General features: G+C 47.8%; 1 protein-coding gene across 3 annotated transcripts in view; it reads left to right on the plus strand.

Moving 5' to 3' along the window:
• Positions 1–17,831, plus strand: part of INPP5A (inositol polyphosphate-5-phosphatase A) — a 236,464-nt gene that overhangs the window by 52,311 nt on the left and 166,322 nt on the right. For all 3 annotated transcript variants that reach the window (XM_074591909.1, XM_074591908.1, XM_074591910.1), the window contains exon 2: positions 7,473–7,514. In XM_074591909.1, coding sequence (XP_074448010.1) covers positions 7,473–7,514 — 42 coding nt within the window. The remainder of the gene's footprint in view (positions 1–7,472; positions 7,515–17,831) is intronic.

Genomic DNA, 17,831 nt, shown 5'->3' on the forward strand with positions numbered 1-17,831 from the left:
GAGTAATTCTTGTTTTCCTGTTTGATCCTGGTTGGTTTGTCTACGTTGACTTTGAAATCTGGTAAACCAATAACGTGAACGTAACGCACAGGGTATCATCTTTTTGTTTGTCAACTATGAATCTAAAGTCGGTACAGAACACCACAATAACGGTACCCATCTGATGTGCGTTTTCTTCAGCATCATCTGTGCAGTCCGATGTTTAAAGCATAGCAAGGAGAGTAGTTACAACTCTATTTGAAGGTGAAAAAAAAATTTAAATCAAATAGGCCTTTGAATATAAATGTCAAGAAGTAGCCAGTAAACTTCTAAAGATAGCACAGGAGATTCAAACTCTTGATCTAAAAATCTTAATCTAAACAAATCAGTGGAATCGATGTAACAGTCATGTTGATGGACCTGAAACTAGTTTTTGAATAAGCCTGGTAACTGTGGTCAAACAGAGCTTGATTAAAGGTTTTGTTTTTCATTAAATAAGTAGGAAACCAAATACAGCAAATGCAGGGAAAAATATCCTCAATTTCACATTTTTCTCTGGGTGGAGCATAGATCGAAGGGAAGAGCTGAAAAAGGCTGTGTGTTGCCTGGGTTTGCCCCCGTGGAGGATGTGACTTGGGTAGGGCCGGTGCGTTGCTGTGCGGTGCCAAGAAACCTTCCAGCTCAGGGTTTTGGGGATCCCTCCCTCCACGTAGGGCTGTTTAAGTCGGGCATTTAGAAATTGGGGTTGGTGGTACTTCCCGTTCAGGTTGGCGTGCAAAGTCCAGCCAGCCAGTTCTCTTCTGTGTTCATTTTGGAGTTCAGAGAGTTTTCACAAAGTGAGTCAAGAATTTTTTCTTTTAGCTTAAAAAATGAGCCTATTCTTAGCTAAAAATAAACTTCACAAAATAGAACCTGCTTTCTATAATTCATCTACTTTCTTCCATTTCCCTCTGAATTAAACTAAAAAGAATTTTTCCAGGCTGTTAATTTGGTTTCATTTAGTTCGCTTTCTTTTTTTTCTTCTTGAATGAAAGGCTTCTTACCCTGTCTAAATATATTTTCTCTTTTTCCCTTTTTGAAAAGACTTCTTCCCTGTCTGAATATATTTTTGCAACAGGCTTAAAGCTTTCTTTTGGCTGTTGGGTGTAATTTTGTAGGAAATGGAAACACTGGGGAGGAGAGAGACTGCTTGTATGTTCGCTTTGAAAAGCTGCTTGTTTTCGGGATGTTACCAGCTCATGTGGTATCCATGCATCTGCAAGTTACTAGTTTTTCTTATAAGCCTGACCAATACAGTAACCAGTGTGACATAAATAGACTTCAAATGGAAACTAGGCATGAAAAGAGATGGTTTTAGTGGCATTTGGAATTCCAGGAAAAGGTCAAAAGAGCTTTTAATTGAAGGGACCAGCAGTGCGCGTGTCCTGTTACTGTAACATGGGTTCCATATGTTCTGCAGACTGGAAAGAATCACAGAACGGTTTGGGTGGGAAGGGACCTTAAAGGCCACCCAGTGCCACCCCCTGCCCTGGGCAGGGACACCTCCCACCAGCCCAGGTTGCTCCAAGCCCCGTCCAACCTGGCCTTGAACCCCTCCAGGGATGGGGCAGCCACAGCTGCTCTGGGCAACCTGGGCCAGGGGCTCACTGCCCTCAGAATAAAAAGTTCTTCCTGAGATCTAGTCTGAATCTTCCCTCTTTTAGTTTAAAACCTTTTGTCCTCATCCTATCACTACATGCCCTTGCAGGAAGTCCCTCCCCAGCTTTCCTGGAGCCCCTTTAGGGACTGGAAGGTCTCCCCGGAGCCTTCTCTTCTCCAGGCTGAACCCCCCCAGCTCTCTCAGCCTGTCCCCACAGCAGAGGGGCTCCAGCCCTCCCAGCATCTCCGGGGCCTCCTCTGGCCCCGCTCCAACAGCTCCGTGTCCGTCCTGTGCTGAGGGAAGAAGCTGTGCTTGTTTCGAGGGCTAGGGTTTGCAGCTCTGAGTTGGAACGTGTGCTGTTGGATGGAACGGTAGGATGAAACCAGGACCGGGCTCCTCAGGGCTTTGGGGTGTTTGCTAGGATCAACTGCAGCAGCACAGCCCGAAGAGCAGCGAACCCCCCAAGCTTTGATGTGCTTTGAGGAGACAGCCTGTGCGCATCTGCTGGGCTCGCGACCAGCACCTTTGGAGGCTGTGTGGAGCCGGCTGGGGGCTCTCCGGGCACTGGGGCAGGATGGTGCGAGAGAGAAGCACTTGGCGCTCGGCAGACAGACTCCTTCCGAAAGGATGCTCAGACCTTTCTCTTGCATTTTTCTGGCAGATCCCCGAGGGCACGAGCAGAGCTGGTGCGTGGCAGGGGAGAAGGGCCTGGGGCAAACGGGGGGCTGCCAGAAACAAGGAGGCTGATGAAGTGGGGTTTGGGTTAGTGAGTGGGGAGAAATGGCTTCATCAGTGGGTGGGTATAAAAGAAGCTAGTGCTGAAGAGGACAAGGAAAAGATTAATTTCAGTCACATTACAAAAAGAATTAGGTAATTTAATGAAGGACAGAGCGTGGAGAGAAGGGATGGGAAGAAGGCCAAAGAGTCTGGAAGACCTGAAATGTAATTTGCCTATTTTTAGACAGAAAAATAAGAGATAAATTACCTTTCCATTTGATTGTTATCTCCAGTCCTTCAAAACTTAAAATTATTTCATCTCTACGGAGGTGACCGGGGAGGATTTCGAAGCTAGATTACAGAATGTTACCACAGAGTGGTAAAAACAGAAGGAAAGGATGTGGTGGTGCCGTGGGACCGGAGGAGGAGGAGGGCACGGCAGTCGGGAGCGTGGCAGGGCCCTTCTCCCGGTGGGGTTCCTGCGGAGCCAGGAGGTGACGGTCACAGTTGCCATGGGACAGACCAAACCCCCGGCCCTGCAAGAGGGGCCCTTGTTGGCAGCCCCAGCGCCCTCCTTAGCACTTCATCTCCTGAAATTACCTGCCAAGGGACTCGACTGGCATCTTCCAGTGCTGTTTCTCCTGCTCAGATTTGTGTTTCTCTCATCACTTCTTCAAACCTTCCTGTGGGATCCCAGAAGGAATTAATCTGCGGGTGTGAGAGCTTTATTCTGTCCCTTTCATGTTATTTCATGGGGCTTTTGCCTCCTGCTGGCACCTGTTTCAGAAAATGTCATTTGTGAACTGTGATGATCAGCTTCTCGCTTCTTGCCAGCTGTAGTGCAATTAACAACCCTGTGCAGAATTAACTTGTTTAAAACTCCCTGTGGAGCTGGGTGCTCAGCTGCCGGCCCGTTTTTGGCTGGTCCCGTGTCTCCCCGCTGCCATCCCCGGGGCAGGATGACGGGCGGGATGGCGGCAGTGCTCCTCAGCCCCCCTGGGATGGGCCTGACCCCGCAGCTCCCGGGGCCCTTGTCACGGTGCGTCCCTCCGACACCCCTCGGCCCTGAGCGCTCCCGACTCCGCAGCTCTGGCACTGCGGTGGTGCTGCTCGGGTAGGAGAAAGGACAGAGGACACTGGGAAGGTCCTACAGCTTTTGGTGTGTTTTTTTCCCTTCATCTCATACCTGGCTTAGTTCTGGAATTATTTCTATAAATGCCTTCCCCCCCGAGACTTTGTTCTCTGTTGTTAATTAGTTTAAAGGGCTGTGCAGGCAAGTGAAGTTGTAAAATTAGGTGTACCTCTACTTAGTGACCTGAATTCATTTTTCCTCTTTCTGCTTGAACGCTGGCCTGTGCCAGCAGATTCAAAATACACCGGGTGTCGGGAGGGGTTATATTGGCAGGGTGCCGAGCTGTGCTGAATTTTGTTCACAAGGGGTCGGGTGCAGGTTGTCCAGGCCGTTGGTGGGATGGTGTCCTTTCTTCCTGAGCCAAAGTTCTCAATGCACCTGGAGAAAGTGCACAGCAGCTCCATAGAGGATATCTGCCATCAGCTTCCAGGGAGTGACTGTTGGGGTTAAAAAGAAGAAGAAAGCCTTTTTTAAAAACAACCAAAAACCCAAACTCCAGAGCATTGTTCCTCCGCATGAATCTGTTTTCAGGCTGCTCCCGCTTTTTCACAGATACAGGAGTTGGTAGATACCGTAATAGCTAAATGTGGCAACAGGAGTGCTATTAGCAGCTTTTATCTTAATCGTTGCTTGTGGCTGACTCCTGCTTACATTCAAAATGCGTTCCTGGTCTACCTTCAAAATGCAGCTGCTGTAGATTTGTTTCATGTAGGTTTGAGATCTTGAATTTCCTAGGGAGCTATGAGTTTTCTGTATGTATTTGCATCTCCTCCACTGGGAGGTGCGGATCGATACAGCGATGCTCTCCACTTATAATATCTGTTATCCAGGGATCTCAGAGCCGTCCCGTCCCAGGCTGGGTAGTGGAGGTGGAACAAGCAGGTGCATCGTTGGCTTTTCTGCTGTGACTTGTGGGACCACCAGACAGAGAAAGGTCCCGTCATCCCCAGTTCGTCTCCAAGAGCTGTGGTGGCAGAGCTGACGCTAAGAGCTGGGGCTCTCTGGTCGTGCATTCCTTCAGCCTCTTCCTGCTGCTTCAACATGAGTCCATGTTAGGTGGTATGTTGGTGGTGTCTTACTGCTGGAAGTTCTAGCTACATGCCCGTGACACTCGCTGCAAGCAATGACCCAGGGCTTCAGGAGGACTAGGAGCACAGGAAACAAAATCCAGTACCCCCTGGTCCCTTCCCAGGAGGGAAATCATTATTCCTCCTTGTGGCAGACGTTGCTTTTGGGTGCTGCACTGGGCAGGGGAGCGGGGCATCGTAGGAGAGCTGGGGAAGCCTTGGCTTGCTGTGCCCTGTGAGGAGCCTCTGGAGATGCTCGTCTGAGGGACTGCTGTCACTGTTCAGGGTTTAGTTTAGCAAATTTTTCAAGATTTGATCTGATTTCTCAAAAACACTCTTGCCCAGCATATGGGAGGTAGGTGCGGAGCTGCTGGAGGGCCCTGGAGTGGCCTCGTCAGCTTCCCTCTGAGGTACTGGGTTTTTTCCTGTTTAATCTTACAATGTTTTCATTTAGTCACCTGGCAAATGGGGAAGCTTCTACTGCTTGCAGTCGTATACAAAAACAAAAGTAAGGTTGTGCTTTATTTTCTCCCCTGGGATTCCTCAAGTATGAATAACTTGCTTTAAATATTCTTGATTGGTAGCAATTTTTTCTCCCTTAAAAAGCCATAGCTAGTATATATTGCCATGAATAGCTGTGCCATCCTTATTTACAGATTCGCGCTCAGGTTTAACTGAAAATCTCAAAACATGGTAAATAAAAATCTTCTGTTTGTGCTTAACTTAGAAAGACTGTGTCTGAGACTAGGTGAGGTCTTAGTGAAGAGTCCTGCGCTCTGGAGCGCGTTTGCCTCAAATTGGGGTTTGCATTCTTTGGGCTATTGTCACCCGTCGCTTAGCCCCTGCCTGTAAATACAGACTGAAGTGGGGTTTGGTTTGTTTTAGTGCGTTTACAGAAGTGACTGACTTCTGTTAATTTTAAATTATTCTTAAAACTTAAGAGGTCCCCAGGACATCTTGCGACTGGCGTAAATAAAATAAAGAGAAATGAGGAGCGCGTGGGGTTTGTTTGTTAACATGAGAATTGCCTGTTACCTACTGAGTAAGGCCATACTTTGTTTTGAAAACAAATACACAGCACTGCTGAAGTCTGCTGGGTGCCTCACGCGGGGCTCACTGATCTAGTTCTCATAACTAGCAGAAAATTTTAATTACAAATTTAAAAATCCCCAAGATCTTGCTTTCTTGATAGTTTGAATCTGGCCTTTTGTTTTAGCTCACACACAAATCATATACAAAGCACGTTCCCAGTTCGCATCTGTTTTGTAGAGTGGTTAAAAAACCCAGCAGATCATTAAATCCTGTGCTATCTTCATAACTTTCAGCGCAGCTCCCGGTTTGCTTGTTTTCTTGTTGCTGCTTCTATAAAAGCAACAGTCCTTCCTTACTGTTCCTCAGTGGGTTGTCTCATCAAGTTCAGAATGAGTAGGAAAAGAGTTGCGTTGCCAAATGAGCAGTTGACGAGACGGCATTTTTAGGGGGCCTGTTTTATTGCCTGTGTGGCTGCCTTCAGTTGTCGCTTCTGCCCGCGGTTCCTTGCCCTGGCTCTGCACAAGGGGAAGGGCGCGGGGGGCAGATGGGGATGGTTGTTCCCAGGTGTGTTAATCTGAGCCGTCCCCAGGCTCGGGCCAAGGTTCAGCCCCGTTGGCGGCGGGCGTGGGACAGGGGCCTCAGGCTCTGGCTGGTGCCTGGCCCCCGCGCCGAGAGCAGAAACTTCCATGGGAAATACTGAGAAAGTTCAGCGCTAGGAAAAGTAGTTGTTCCTAACAAGTGGAAATGTCACCTTCTTGACCAATAATGTCTGAATTCCAGAATTGTCAAGAAGGAGTGATCAATAAATGGGAGGTGATGGTTACAAGGGCCAAAAGTGGCGCTTTTTTCCCCTCAGCTTTCAAAAAGCTTTTGTAGACTTTGTAGGCTTACAGAACTGGATGACTTTTATAGGTTTGGAGACAAAAAAACCAATTTTTTTTTTTTTTTTGTCCTACTTAGAAATCTTTATAGCCACCTATGGGGAAATCTTCATACAGCAAGCAGTCAATATGAATTATTAAGTTTAAAGTTGTATGCAACAATTTGAAAATAACACAGTCAATGGAAAAAGAGAGCAGGACCGCGATTTCATGGCTGTTTATTTGCCTGCAGGCAGCTGGTGCCATAACTGCTGCTAACGGGAGGATGCTGAGGCATCCCTCTGGCTTTCCGTTCGATGCTGTGCATTCCCGCTATAGCTGGGAGAGGGAAGTCTGGTCTGGGTTTTCATTCCTCACTATGATGCAGAAATTATCCAGAAGTCCTACTGTTGAAGATAAAACTCAACAAATGTTTTTCTTGTAGCTGTGGGAGGATTGGCCATCTCCCTCCGTAATCGTGTACAGGGTGGGGTTTGTTTCTGAGAATGCAGAACTTCACACTTTGCTGCTTCAGTTTTCATAACTTTTGTAGCAATCTTGAAACGCTTCTCCCAGTTTGTCCTTGCCAGGAGCTCTCGTGCTGGAGCATCCTGCACCAGCGCCGTCCTCCCTCTGTGCCGCTCGCTCGTTAGCAGTAAATGCCTGTAACGAGCAGCTCGGGTGTCGCCAGCTCGACTGGAGAGTCTCATTTCCAGCCAATCCGTGTGCGCTTCTAAAAGCACAGATTTCAGTTTGCTTCGGGTCTGTTGATTTAATTGCTTGATAACCTTGCTGTGTATGACTTGTGAAGTCCTGTGCAAAACGTACCTTCTGGGTGACAGTCCGAGGAGCGGGGACTCGGAAACAAAACTGAGAGTTCTGTCCATGGCGCTTGGGGAGGAGCATCCTCGTGTTTGTGCTGTTTTTCTTAAATTGTGGGGAAGAATCCCCACTTGAGCGTACTGAAGAAAGCAATAACTATCGGGATATTATTATAAAAATACATTACTCTTATTCTTAATTCGGTTTTGTATTTTGTTTTTCAGCCAGAAAATTTACAGAAGAATTGGCTTCGGGAATTTTATCAGGTAAGGTAAAACTTATTTTCTCGTGGACTTCTATGCACATTTGCTTATTGGCTTAATTAATAATTTAAAGATCTTTTGCTTTTGAAGCCACTAACTGTTCTATAGTCAAAACCAGTCCAAAAGAGCATGTCTCTTTCTGGATTTCAAAGTAACGATTATAAAAGTTCAGTATATAAACACAATTTGTTCTCATTGACAATCCTCTGCCTAAGAAAAGGTTTGATGCTTTATAAATATTACTTTAGTTTGGCATGAAATGGCCTTTAAGTTTCCCGAGTAAGAAATATATTTGGGTAATTTAAAGAACAACAACAAACTGTTGATAAGTCCAGTTTACATTTCTATTGAAGTGTAAGTTTCTGGTGTTGGTTTGCGATAGCTCAGTCCTGCTGTCTGCTCTGCTGGAAAGTTTTCTTGTTCAGGCAACATGAAAATACTTGAAACTGAACCCGTATTATCAGATGTGTTGTAAACTTTGGGTGTGGTTGGTTTTTTTAAGCAGAAAAGCCACTGTGACACGTTGTGCTGTTGCAGTGGAGACGTGGTTAACTTGCTGAGATGAGGCAGGGACAGGTCAGTCAGCCATAGGGAGCGAGCCCTGGCGGGACACGAGGGTGTCACCCTGCTCGGCGCTGAGGGGGCCGGTTCACCCCGAGAGCTTGTGCCGCGGCTGCCAGCACTGCTCGATTCTGAGATTCCTTCAGTCCTTTTTACGTCTCCTATACAAAAATGGTTCAAGCAACAACATTCTGCTATGCAAGTTTTAAAATGAAACTGTATACAGAAAATATTATTAGCAATATTTTGCCTTTTGCATTTTGTAACTGCAAACGTCCTGTAATTATTTATCTGGTCTGGTTACTGGTGCTGCAGCCTGTGACCTTTATTGCGATGTTGGAAAATACCGCAGTTAGCTGTTTCTGGCGAGTGTAATGGATTTGCAGAAATACGAGATACAATAACCAGTCATATTCCCCGCGATCTGTTGACTTCACAAAAGATCCATCTGTTTATTTTTCTTCTTTCCTCTTGAGCGATTACTGCTGTGTGTACATGATGCTCACACCCTGCAGGCTTTCTTGGCTGATTCTCATTTAAACCATCTCCGCACCTTCAGGAAAAGCTCTTCCCATGAATAAAATACAAAGTACATTTAAGTAAATAGAATTTAAATAAATAGAAACAACTTCTTTTTAAGATCGCCACATATTTTTCAGCATCATGTTACTTATTTATGCTCCTTTATCAAGGAGCTCCTTACATGTTCCCTTGTTTACTGGCGAGGGGTGAGCCCTACGGAAACGGCTGTGAATAGTTGTGGAAAACAGGAAAAGGAGGGGAGAAGAACGAGCTGCGGGTGTCCCGGAGCAGAGACCACCAGCACTTAACTGGACGTGGCCTGTCTTTGGGCCAGTGACTGTCGTGTGTGCAAAGTCCAAGACAGGCAGAAAGCGGTTCACGAACACTCCCACGTGGCAGCCACAGGCCGGGTCCGGGCCAGCCCAAGTGTCGCTCAGGTAGCCCTGAACCCGCCCCTGGGCTGCAGCGGTTCTGCTGCCTCCCCCCTCCCTCTCTGTGCCTCTGCCCCTCCGTGTCTGCAGCCCGAGAGAGCCGCGTTTAAAGGAAAAAAAGAAAGAATCCAGAACCAGGCGGCTGGCAGTTGTGGTGCTGGTCAGGCCAGGCGGCCTCGGCCGCTCCGGAGCCCTTCTTCCTCCCTCCCTGGGCAGCGGGACGCTGCTTACGCCTGTTCACAAACGCAGCGGGAAGTGGAATAAAACTTTATACAAAGCTCCTTAGGGAAGGGACTGACATGCTGGTACCTAAAGCAGCCCGGCACAGCTCTGATGCCAGGCTTCGGAGCAAGCTAGCAAATGTATAACTTCAGAATTATTTTTATTTGAATTCTGCGTGCATCATTGAAAACCTCTGCAAGCTGAAGTTCATCAGAAGTACTGGAAAATGACTCTCAATGCTTCTTCGTAAACTCGAAACCCAGATAAACCGCAGACCACAGTTTTTTTCCATTCTTCTGAGGAATTCAATTTGCATATGTAGTTGTGTCAATACAGTTTGCATAACTTCTGAGGATGAAGTCCTTTTGTAAGCAGTCAAAATAATCTCCACAAAAAAGGAAGCGCGATTAATGTTCGAAGTTTAAAATGGTTCTAGAAATTAGACCCGTAAGGAAATACGGTTTTGAATTGATGTCAAAGAATAAAAGGAGCATTCTGGGGGCTCGTTTTTAAGTTCCAGTAGATTAAAATGTGGGATTTTAATTGCCGTGACAGGTATATGCAAGTCACTTCATTTATGTATCATCATCGATTGTGTGCTGTATGCATTTCTGAGAACGTGGTGGCATATGGAGGACTTCAATAACATTCAAATGTCACATGCTAAAATTTTTAAACTTCTGCCATTGATCTACAAATATGCTACGTTATTAACGTGAAATATGTGAAATATCTAATCTGTTAAATTAAACGGTTTGTCTAAGAAATACAAACAGGAAAAAAATATTTTAAATAAGCTTCCAGGGATGTTTTTAATGATGGCTTACAGTGTATCAGCCTGTAGAGTGCATGCTGCTTGGTCGCTTTTGTTGGCAACGCGGTTGATGCAGCTGAGAGACGTTGTTTTGTCCAATCTGTTTTCCTTGGGCTCTTCACTCTCAGTCTTGCCCAAGTGGAGCCTGCATTTTGGGTAACATCTGACTTGGTAGTTTAAAATTGACTTAACTATCAGATACTGGGTAATTTTCTACCCGTTCGCTATTATTTGCTGCTTTTCCCCCAAGGAAAACTAAAACAAGATGAAGGAAGGGTTCAACTGAACTCAATTCCGGATATTTATAGGTATTGGCGTTCGGCGTGCTCCCGGAGGGGGGTGGCGGAGCCTTTCCCACGCATGCCATGGAGCACGGGAATAGACGCTGCCCTTGACGCGCTGCTGACAACAGGCTCCTGGGAGGAAAGAGGGGCCTGGATCTCAGAAACTCGCTTGTTTCCCATCGCGAAACTTCCAGTGAAGCTTTTCCTCCTCGCCGCTCTGCTTTTTCCATTTGATCTGATGGGTGAAGCCATGGCATTCATTTGGAGGCTTCACAACGCTTTTCCTTATGATCTAAGCCGTAGCTATTGTACTTTCATTGCATGTAGATAAGTAAGAAGGCTTAAAGCCAGCCAGCTTTTGCAAAAAAGTAGTAGTAGAAAAAGGAAGTCAACATCTCTGGTAGCGCTCCAGTGGGGAGATGCTTTAGGAGCAAGAAAAGGCTTCTGAAAGATCCAGCCGCCTGTCCGTGAATGCTTAACAAACTGATCGAAGTACGTCATCTAATTAAAACACAGTATCATCAAAAAGTTTCACCAAATGATTGAGGAACACTGTGTTCCTTCTCTTCTGTGGATTACAGTGTTAACTTTAACGTTAGCGGATTTTAAATTAACCAATAAGCAGAAAGAAGCAAATGTCAGCTCCCCTCCCACGTTCCCCCGTTCTCCCGCGCTCCATCCCCGCGGTGGTGGGAGAAGCGGAGCAGTGCTGCCGTGAGGGCAGCTTCCAGGAGGAGTCACCCTCCCGGAGCCCCTGCCTCTGCTTTGGTGTAGGACAAGGTGGTGATTTGTTTGAAGATATTGATTTTTTTTTATTTTTTTTTCTGAGCATCTTGTCAAGTAGTGATAATACTCTTCAGAAGGAGCAGAGAGTATCTGAATTGAATTGGTGATTTGTGTGCTCTGGATTTGGAATCCCTTGAATTCGGCTTTTCTCTGTGAAGCCAGAAAAGCACCTGTCCTATAGGAAGGTGAAGAATTGTGTTTAATTCATCACCAAAAGCTAAGCTTCAGGACCGTGCTGTCCTGAAATATGGCAATTTGAGAATTGGCCCAGTGGATATATATTTTTTTTTTTTTTTTTTTCTTCTAGAGTTGTCATCAGATTTTACATCATACTGCCTCTTGACTTAGCATCACTGAAGTATTTTTTTAATTTGTGATCATGAATAAGGTGGCCAGGAGTATCTCTCCTAGATCCATAGTGTTTTGAAAGTCAGCTCTCTCCGGAGAGCTGCTGGGCAGGGATTCCCATCCCCTGCCTCTTCCCAGCCATCCTCAGCAGGGTCCGGGCTGCACCCCATCCCCGCACCCCGTACCCGTGCCACCCCTGCTCCTGCCGACCCCTCCGAGTCCGCCCGGGCGTGGGGGCTGCCCCCGGGAGGGCGCGGGTGGCAGACGGGCCGTCCTGCTGCGGCAGGGCCCTGGCCGGGGACAAAGGGACTGCAGGAAGGTGACCCCGGGGCTGGAGTTCCCTTGGTGAGGAAGGGGACATGCTGTGAAGGGGGCTGACAGAGGGCATGCCGCAATCATCTGGAGCGGAGATACAAACTGTGCTTTGCTTTTTACCTTGAGAAGAGGAGGAGGAGGAGGAGGAGGAGGAGGAGGAGCACTTGATGAGCTGCTGCCACCTGAAGTCGCTTTTTCCCTTGTTAAGCATGGAGTTGGAAGGGGCGGTGAGGGGTTACGTTTACTTGCTGTCTAAAACATGCTGTGATGTGGGGATGGAGGCTAGGTTGCAACTTCCAATGCAAATTAAATTATTCCTGAATTTCTTTGTTTGTTGTTGCAGTCTCTTTCCTCTTTGTGCGAGGAAGCCATCGAGATTATTGCAATGATCTACTACCCATCAGTAGCCGTAGGCATTACAGAAATCTGCTATTCCCTGCACGCGGTAGTGCTGCTGTAGACGGATATACATCCGTTCCTAATATGGATCTTTATACATGAAGTGAAGTATAATGAGTGTAAGCCGGTGCTCAGGGAAGCCGCACAAACGTACCGGGTGTCCCTGTGGCGTGTTTTACAAGAGACTACTTTTTTTTCTGACTTTAAAAAAAAAAACAAAAAAGGCAGAATAGAAACTGTGGGGTTAGAAGATAAATGCCCTTGAAAATAGGGAATACTGTAGTGAGATAAAATACCTATGAGAAGAGACATCCAGCCTACTGAGCATTGTGTTTAGGGAAGGAGGAGGACAAACAGCAAGCAATCGTTTTGCTAAGAATCACCTAGATATCACGCAGAGGTGATGAAAAGAAGACGGCTTGCCTGTCGGGAGAGTTTTCACTGGGGGCTGTGTCAGTGTCGGCGCAGCAGGCGGCGGCCCCATCACAGACCAGCTTGGGGTGTCAGCGGCAGTGCCTGGGCTTGCACTGGCCGTGCGAGACGGCACAGGGCTGCCAGCACGTTGTGGAACAGCCCAGCACATCCCCTGCTTCGGTTGGTTTGAGCTGGAGAAGCGCGTAAGCGTTTGTACAGGCGGGCGGGATGGTCACCGGCGCTGCGCAGTGGCTCTGGAAGGGTGTCTTGGGGCAGGCAGCCCAGCTTTGCCGAGGCGACGCTGAGCGCCCGGTACCTGCAGCCCGTGGATAGGAAAAAACTCACCCGCCTCCCACAGCATAACGTCTCTGGCGCCAGCCCAAGCCCTGCAGAGGAACAGGGCGGTTCGGTAACGCACTGTCCTCCGCTTGGCACTCCTGCGCCGTTCTCCCACGATGCCCTGCGGCTGCCACCCCAAAATCCCTGCGCTGCGGGGACTGGGCGCAGGCACTGAGGGGGAAGGATGTCGCAAAATCCCCGGTTGTGCAGAGTCTGCTCTGGTTCCTAACGTTTGGAGTGGAAAATTATATTTGCGGTTGAAAACAATCCACTGGAATCAAGATAAAAGAGAGGAGTCTTGTAAGCAAGTACGTCATACCGTGCGCTTGGTAGTCAGGAGTCGCGGGAGATGGTGCAGAGGAAACGTCCTTACAGGGAGGCAGAACTCAGTGAAGCCCTGGTCTGGTTACTGTGCCCCCTCTGCTAACTGTGAATAGTTACTGGCAACTCCCATCTTACATGTTTTCGTTTAGACTCCCATCCTCTTCTCAGTAAAAATTCTCCTGGCCCAGAGCAGAGCTTGGAAGGCAGGAGGGAAGAGGGAAGGCGGCTGCTGGGAGGAGAGCGAGCTCCGGGTGCGAGAATGGTGGCGTGGAGCATCTTGTATGTGATGGGGAAGAGTTTAGCGCTTAAGAAGAAATTGGGTGATTTGGTGAACTAGATGTTATGCAAATGTAGAGCACTCACAGAATATGCAAATCGCATTATTGTCCCACTTGTGTGGAGTGCCCAGGACCCTGGCTGCAGCCTTCCATCAGCGCGCAGGGGGAAAATACGGGGGAACAAGAAGCTTCAAGAGCATCCAAGAAGCTCTTTGCAAGGGAGGGACATGGGCACACAGACAGGGCTTGTGTTGATTTGTTTACTTAGGGGTTTTTTCCTTTTCTTTTCACCTCCCTCCCCATCCCTTGTACTTTCTTCAGCTGCGTCAGGCCTAGTGTTTGGGGCAGGAGGAGTTTAGGAGCTGGAGCTGTTGAAAATCTTTTTTGTAGCATTCATGGCAAACGGTCATTTTAGATGAAAGTGTGGAGGCAGAGGGTTTTTTCCCTAATGCAGTTTCCATGTTGCTTAATGTGTTTTAGAGTATTTAGAGCCTTTATTTGTAATAATATGGAAGTTAAAAGTTTACCTAAAAGCTAAAGGTCATCTTGGTATTGCTGCATGGAAACTTTCTGTATTACTCTTTAAAGAAAGAAGGAGAAAAAAACCAAAACCCCAAACAAACAAAAAGACCCACCAGCAACTCAGAAAGTTTGTTCGGTAATTATTTTAGTGGACTTAATTCTGTTTGTGTAACTAGAAAGGGTGATTAACCTAAACACTCTGTTACGGACTCCAGCAACCTTTGTGAGTTTTGGCTATTTCAGATGGGCGCTTTTTCCTCAGGTGGGGGTGTTTGGGGGTTTTGTTTGTTTAAATCCATCGCCTGAAAACAGGGCAGAAATGCCAGCCTGCGCTGTGCGACGGACGCGTGTGCGGCTGTGGCGCGCTGCTGGAGGCTGACGCCTCACTGGCGATGGCTGGGGTGGGCGATCCCCGCTCCAGTGGGAAGGCTCGTGCCCGCGCTGGGTGCCGTGGGGCCGGGGGCTGTGCCTGCACTGGGTGCCATGTAGCCGGCAGCCAGCCCAACCCTGACATCACGGAAACTTGCGGCATCCTGCGCCCGCTGGCAGCAGAGGGCCCTCCGTCACTGCCAGCCCCCCTCTGCTCGCTCCCTGCAGCACCACGCCAGCACCCAGCACGCCATCCCCCCTTGCCCGGTGACGAGCGTGTCGGGTCCCCGCGGAGCAGAGCCCTTCTCGGGCGGCGGCGGGTGAGTGGGGAGGTGGTGAGGAGCAGCATGATCCCCGGCCCTGCCGCCGGTGGGGATGCCGTAGGTGCCGTGTCCTCGGGGAGCAGGGGCATGGCCAGTGGCTGGTCTGGGAGGATTATTCCCGTTTCACATTTTGCAGTATGGACTCTTAAGTAATTAATCCCTTATCAGTTTATGTATTGGTTCCTTTTTCTATAGTGTACATCGCTATGTAACCATAACCTGTACTTGGAAATGCATTTCCCCCTTACTCAACCCCTCTTACTGGTTTCTGTCATTAAGCTGAAAATTTCCATGTGTATGCCTCATCTGAGTTTTAAAGGAAGCCTCCAGAAAAAAACGTTTCTTCATTCTGTAAATCAGATTTAGAAAAATACTCATTCCTGGTTTGAAAAAATAAGTGTGAGTACATGCTGGTAGTCAGAGTTTCTTTACAAAGCCGTGGTACCTGTGGGTTTTGGAGCAGGGGCTCGGCGGTCCTGGTGTTGGCCCAGCTGAAGGTCCGTGTTTCGCCTGTCCTCTGAGGGCAGGCAGGGACCCGGGGGGGCAGGCGAGGGCTCCCCAGGGTCGCCCGCCACGCTGGGGAGCAGGGGCACCGGAGCGGGACACAGACCCCAACAGCCACGGGCACTGCAAACAGGAGCAGGGCAGCCCGAGCCGTGGCCACGGCTGAGCCCTGTGGTGGGTGCGGGTCTGGGATCGCCCTGAGCCCCAGGGCCAGCAGCCGTCGGCAGGCGGCCTCGCTCCAGTGACTTGGGTGACAGAGTAATAGGGGAGGGGTAAAGCTGCTTACCCCGCTGGTGATAGCATGTTCCTACGTTACTTTGTGAGAGTTTAAGAAAAAAGCCTTGAGGAATTACTTAGAAGGACCCTGCAGTATCACTAATGGTCAAGAGCTCAAAATGCCACTCATGGAGTTCCCCTGCCGTGCCAACCTGATCAGTAATTGCAAGTCAGTCTCTTCCTGTCCTTAGTTTACTGCATACCATTAAATTACATTAAAATTTAGTAGCAATTGCTAGATCATGACTTTCTTGGCCGCGGTCACCCTGCGGTATGGTGAGGTACCAGCGGTGATGTTCCCGTGTGGCACTCCTATGTGCGTTGAGGTCGTACAGTGGTAACCCCTTCACACAGGCTTTTTCTTCTCTAACGCGTGACTTGCTGCCCACGAAGCACAGCTCCGACTCGCAGGCGCAGCGGGGAGCGCTTCTCCCCTCTGTCCATCAGATGCCAGGGGCTGCTGTGCTTAAGAAATAAAGATGATTAACAACACACGCGGCGCGTCCTGCCCAGCACCCTCCTGCTGGCCCTCCGCTCCTGTGCTGCGCTGCTCTCAGCTCTGACAAGCAGGGCAGAGGGTTCGCTGACAAACCCCTTACCGCTACATTTTTGAAGAACTTGGACCAAGTCTGTCCGGTCATTTATGTAGACAGACTATGGATAACAACTTTGGATGGGGGAACTGAATTCAAGTTCCATAGACAACCTGATTTCCAGCATTTCTTAATGGCAGAAGAACATTTTCAGGTTTTAATAATGATCCTGTCTCGTGGTTAAGGTGTAATGTCAGATGTTTCGTGTCCATGGAAGAAGAGCCTGTCTCAGGGACAGGGAATTTCAGAATGCTTTAACAAAAAACCCCACTATGGCTATCATCAGAGTCTCTTGACTCACATAACAAGAGCTAGAATTGGGATGTGTCAGTTAATATAAAATACAGAAATACAGGGCACAGGCGTATCTGGGCTGCTGCTGCTGGGCTATGCACTTGTAAAAATGTATCTATCCCCCCCCCCCCTTTTTTTTTCCTTCTTCAGACTTGCAGAAATTGCAAATACTTTGGATGCTTTAGGACCACAAATGCTAAGTTGACTTGTATATATTTCATAGTTCAGGAGGAGACTAAAGCTCATGGCTTGATATTTCAACTGTATTAATAATTAAAAAAAAGTGATCCTGGATGTGGAAGCTCAAGGCTCAAGTTCCTCTCCTGCCTTGCTTGGATCAAGGTCTAGAAGCGGTGCCCTCTCTCCTCTCTGAGACTCCTCCAGCCGTTTGCCGAGTCCTCTCCCCATACTCTGTGCCCCGTGGCTTGCCGGGCTCCGGGCACCGCCACCGCTGGGACCCTGTCCTCCACCCTGTCCCCTCTCCAAATAGAAGAGGGCCTGTAGGACTGGAAAAAAGTTAACTCTTTATTTTTCACCAGTTTTATATTTGTACTTAAACATGTTGGAGCATCTTGTTCAGTTACCCATATCCCAAAAAAGAATCCCTTGTAGCTTCCCTTGCCTATTCTTTTGTACCCAGAAATTGAGAATAATGCCCAGCTTTGTAAAAGCATTGTGCTGCTGTAGATGCAGACTGAGCGTTTATGTGATCGTGTATATGATCTTCAACCTCTGGCAACTGCGAGTTTTCAACTCTGAAGTATTCATTACCCATTATTATGTACTGTTTGTTCTTTCATAACAGTAGAAAACTAGTAAAAGGTAATGAAGCAGAGCCAATTTGCTCTCAGTTGGAGGGTATTTATTATACGAGAGGATGTATCTAATATTCAGGTATGCTTTTGAGGTTTAACCTGCAAGGAATGCCACTAAGGCCTCTCACCACTATTAAGCCAATGCATTTCCCCATTAAAAAAGGCATAGAATTTTTTTAATACTTGCTGTGATTTCAAGCTTTTGGGGATTTGAGTATGAATAAAAACCACTCGTGTTCCGCATCTCAGTTCTGAGTCGGGAAATGTTTTCTGTTGTTGCTGGAGCACAGTAAAGTTGTCCTCCAGAGTTTTCTCAAGGCAGGACTCCATGGTCAAGGCTCCCTGTTACTCATCGTTTGTAAATGTGAGCTAGCCTATGCCTGAAACCATTTAGTTTGCTTTTGTCTTACCAGTTTACTATTTTTATTAGCTGTGTAAGAAGAGATCTTAATGAAGCGAACTGTTGCAGCAGTTAAAATGAACAACACGACGTGCCAGCACATTTTTGCTGTGTTCGCAATAAGCAGTTACTGGATGTGTTGCTTTGAAACAGTAAGAGTTGGATATGTTTGCTTTACAAGATTAAG

The sequence above is a fragment of the Larus michahellis genome, chromosome 6 (genome assembly GCF_964199755.1).
Source record: "Larus michahellis chromosome 6, bLarMic1.1, whole genome shotgun sequence".
NCBI classification, from domain to species: domain Eukaryota; kingdom Metazoa; phylum Chordata; class Aves; order Charadriiformes; family Laridae; genus Larus; species Larus michahellis.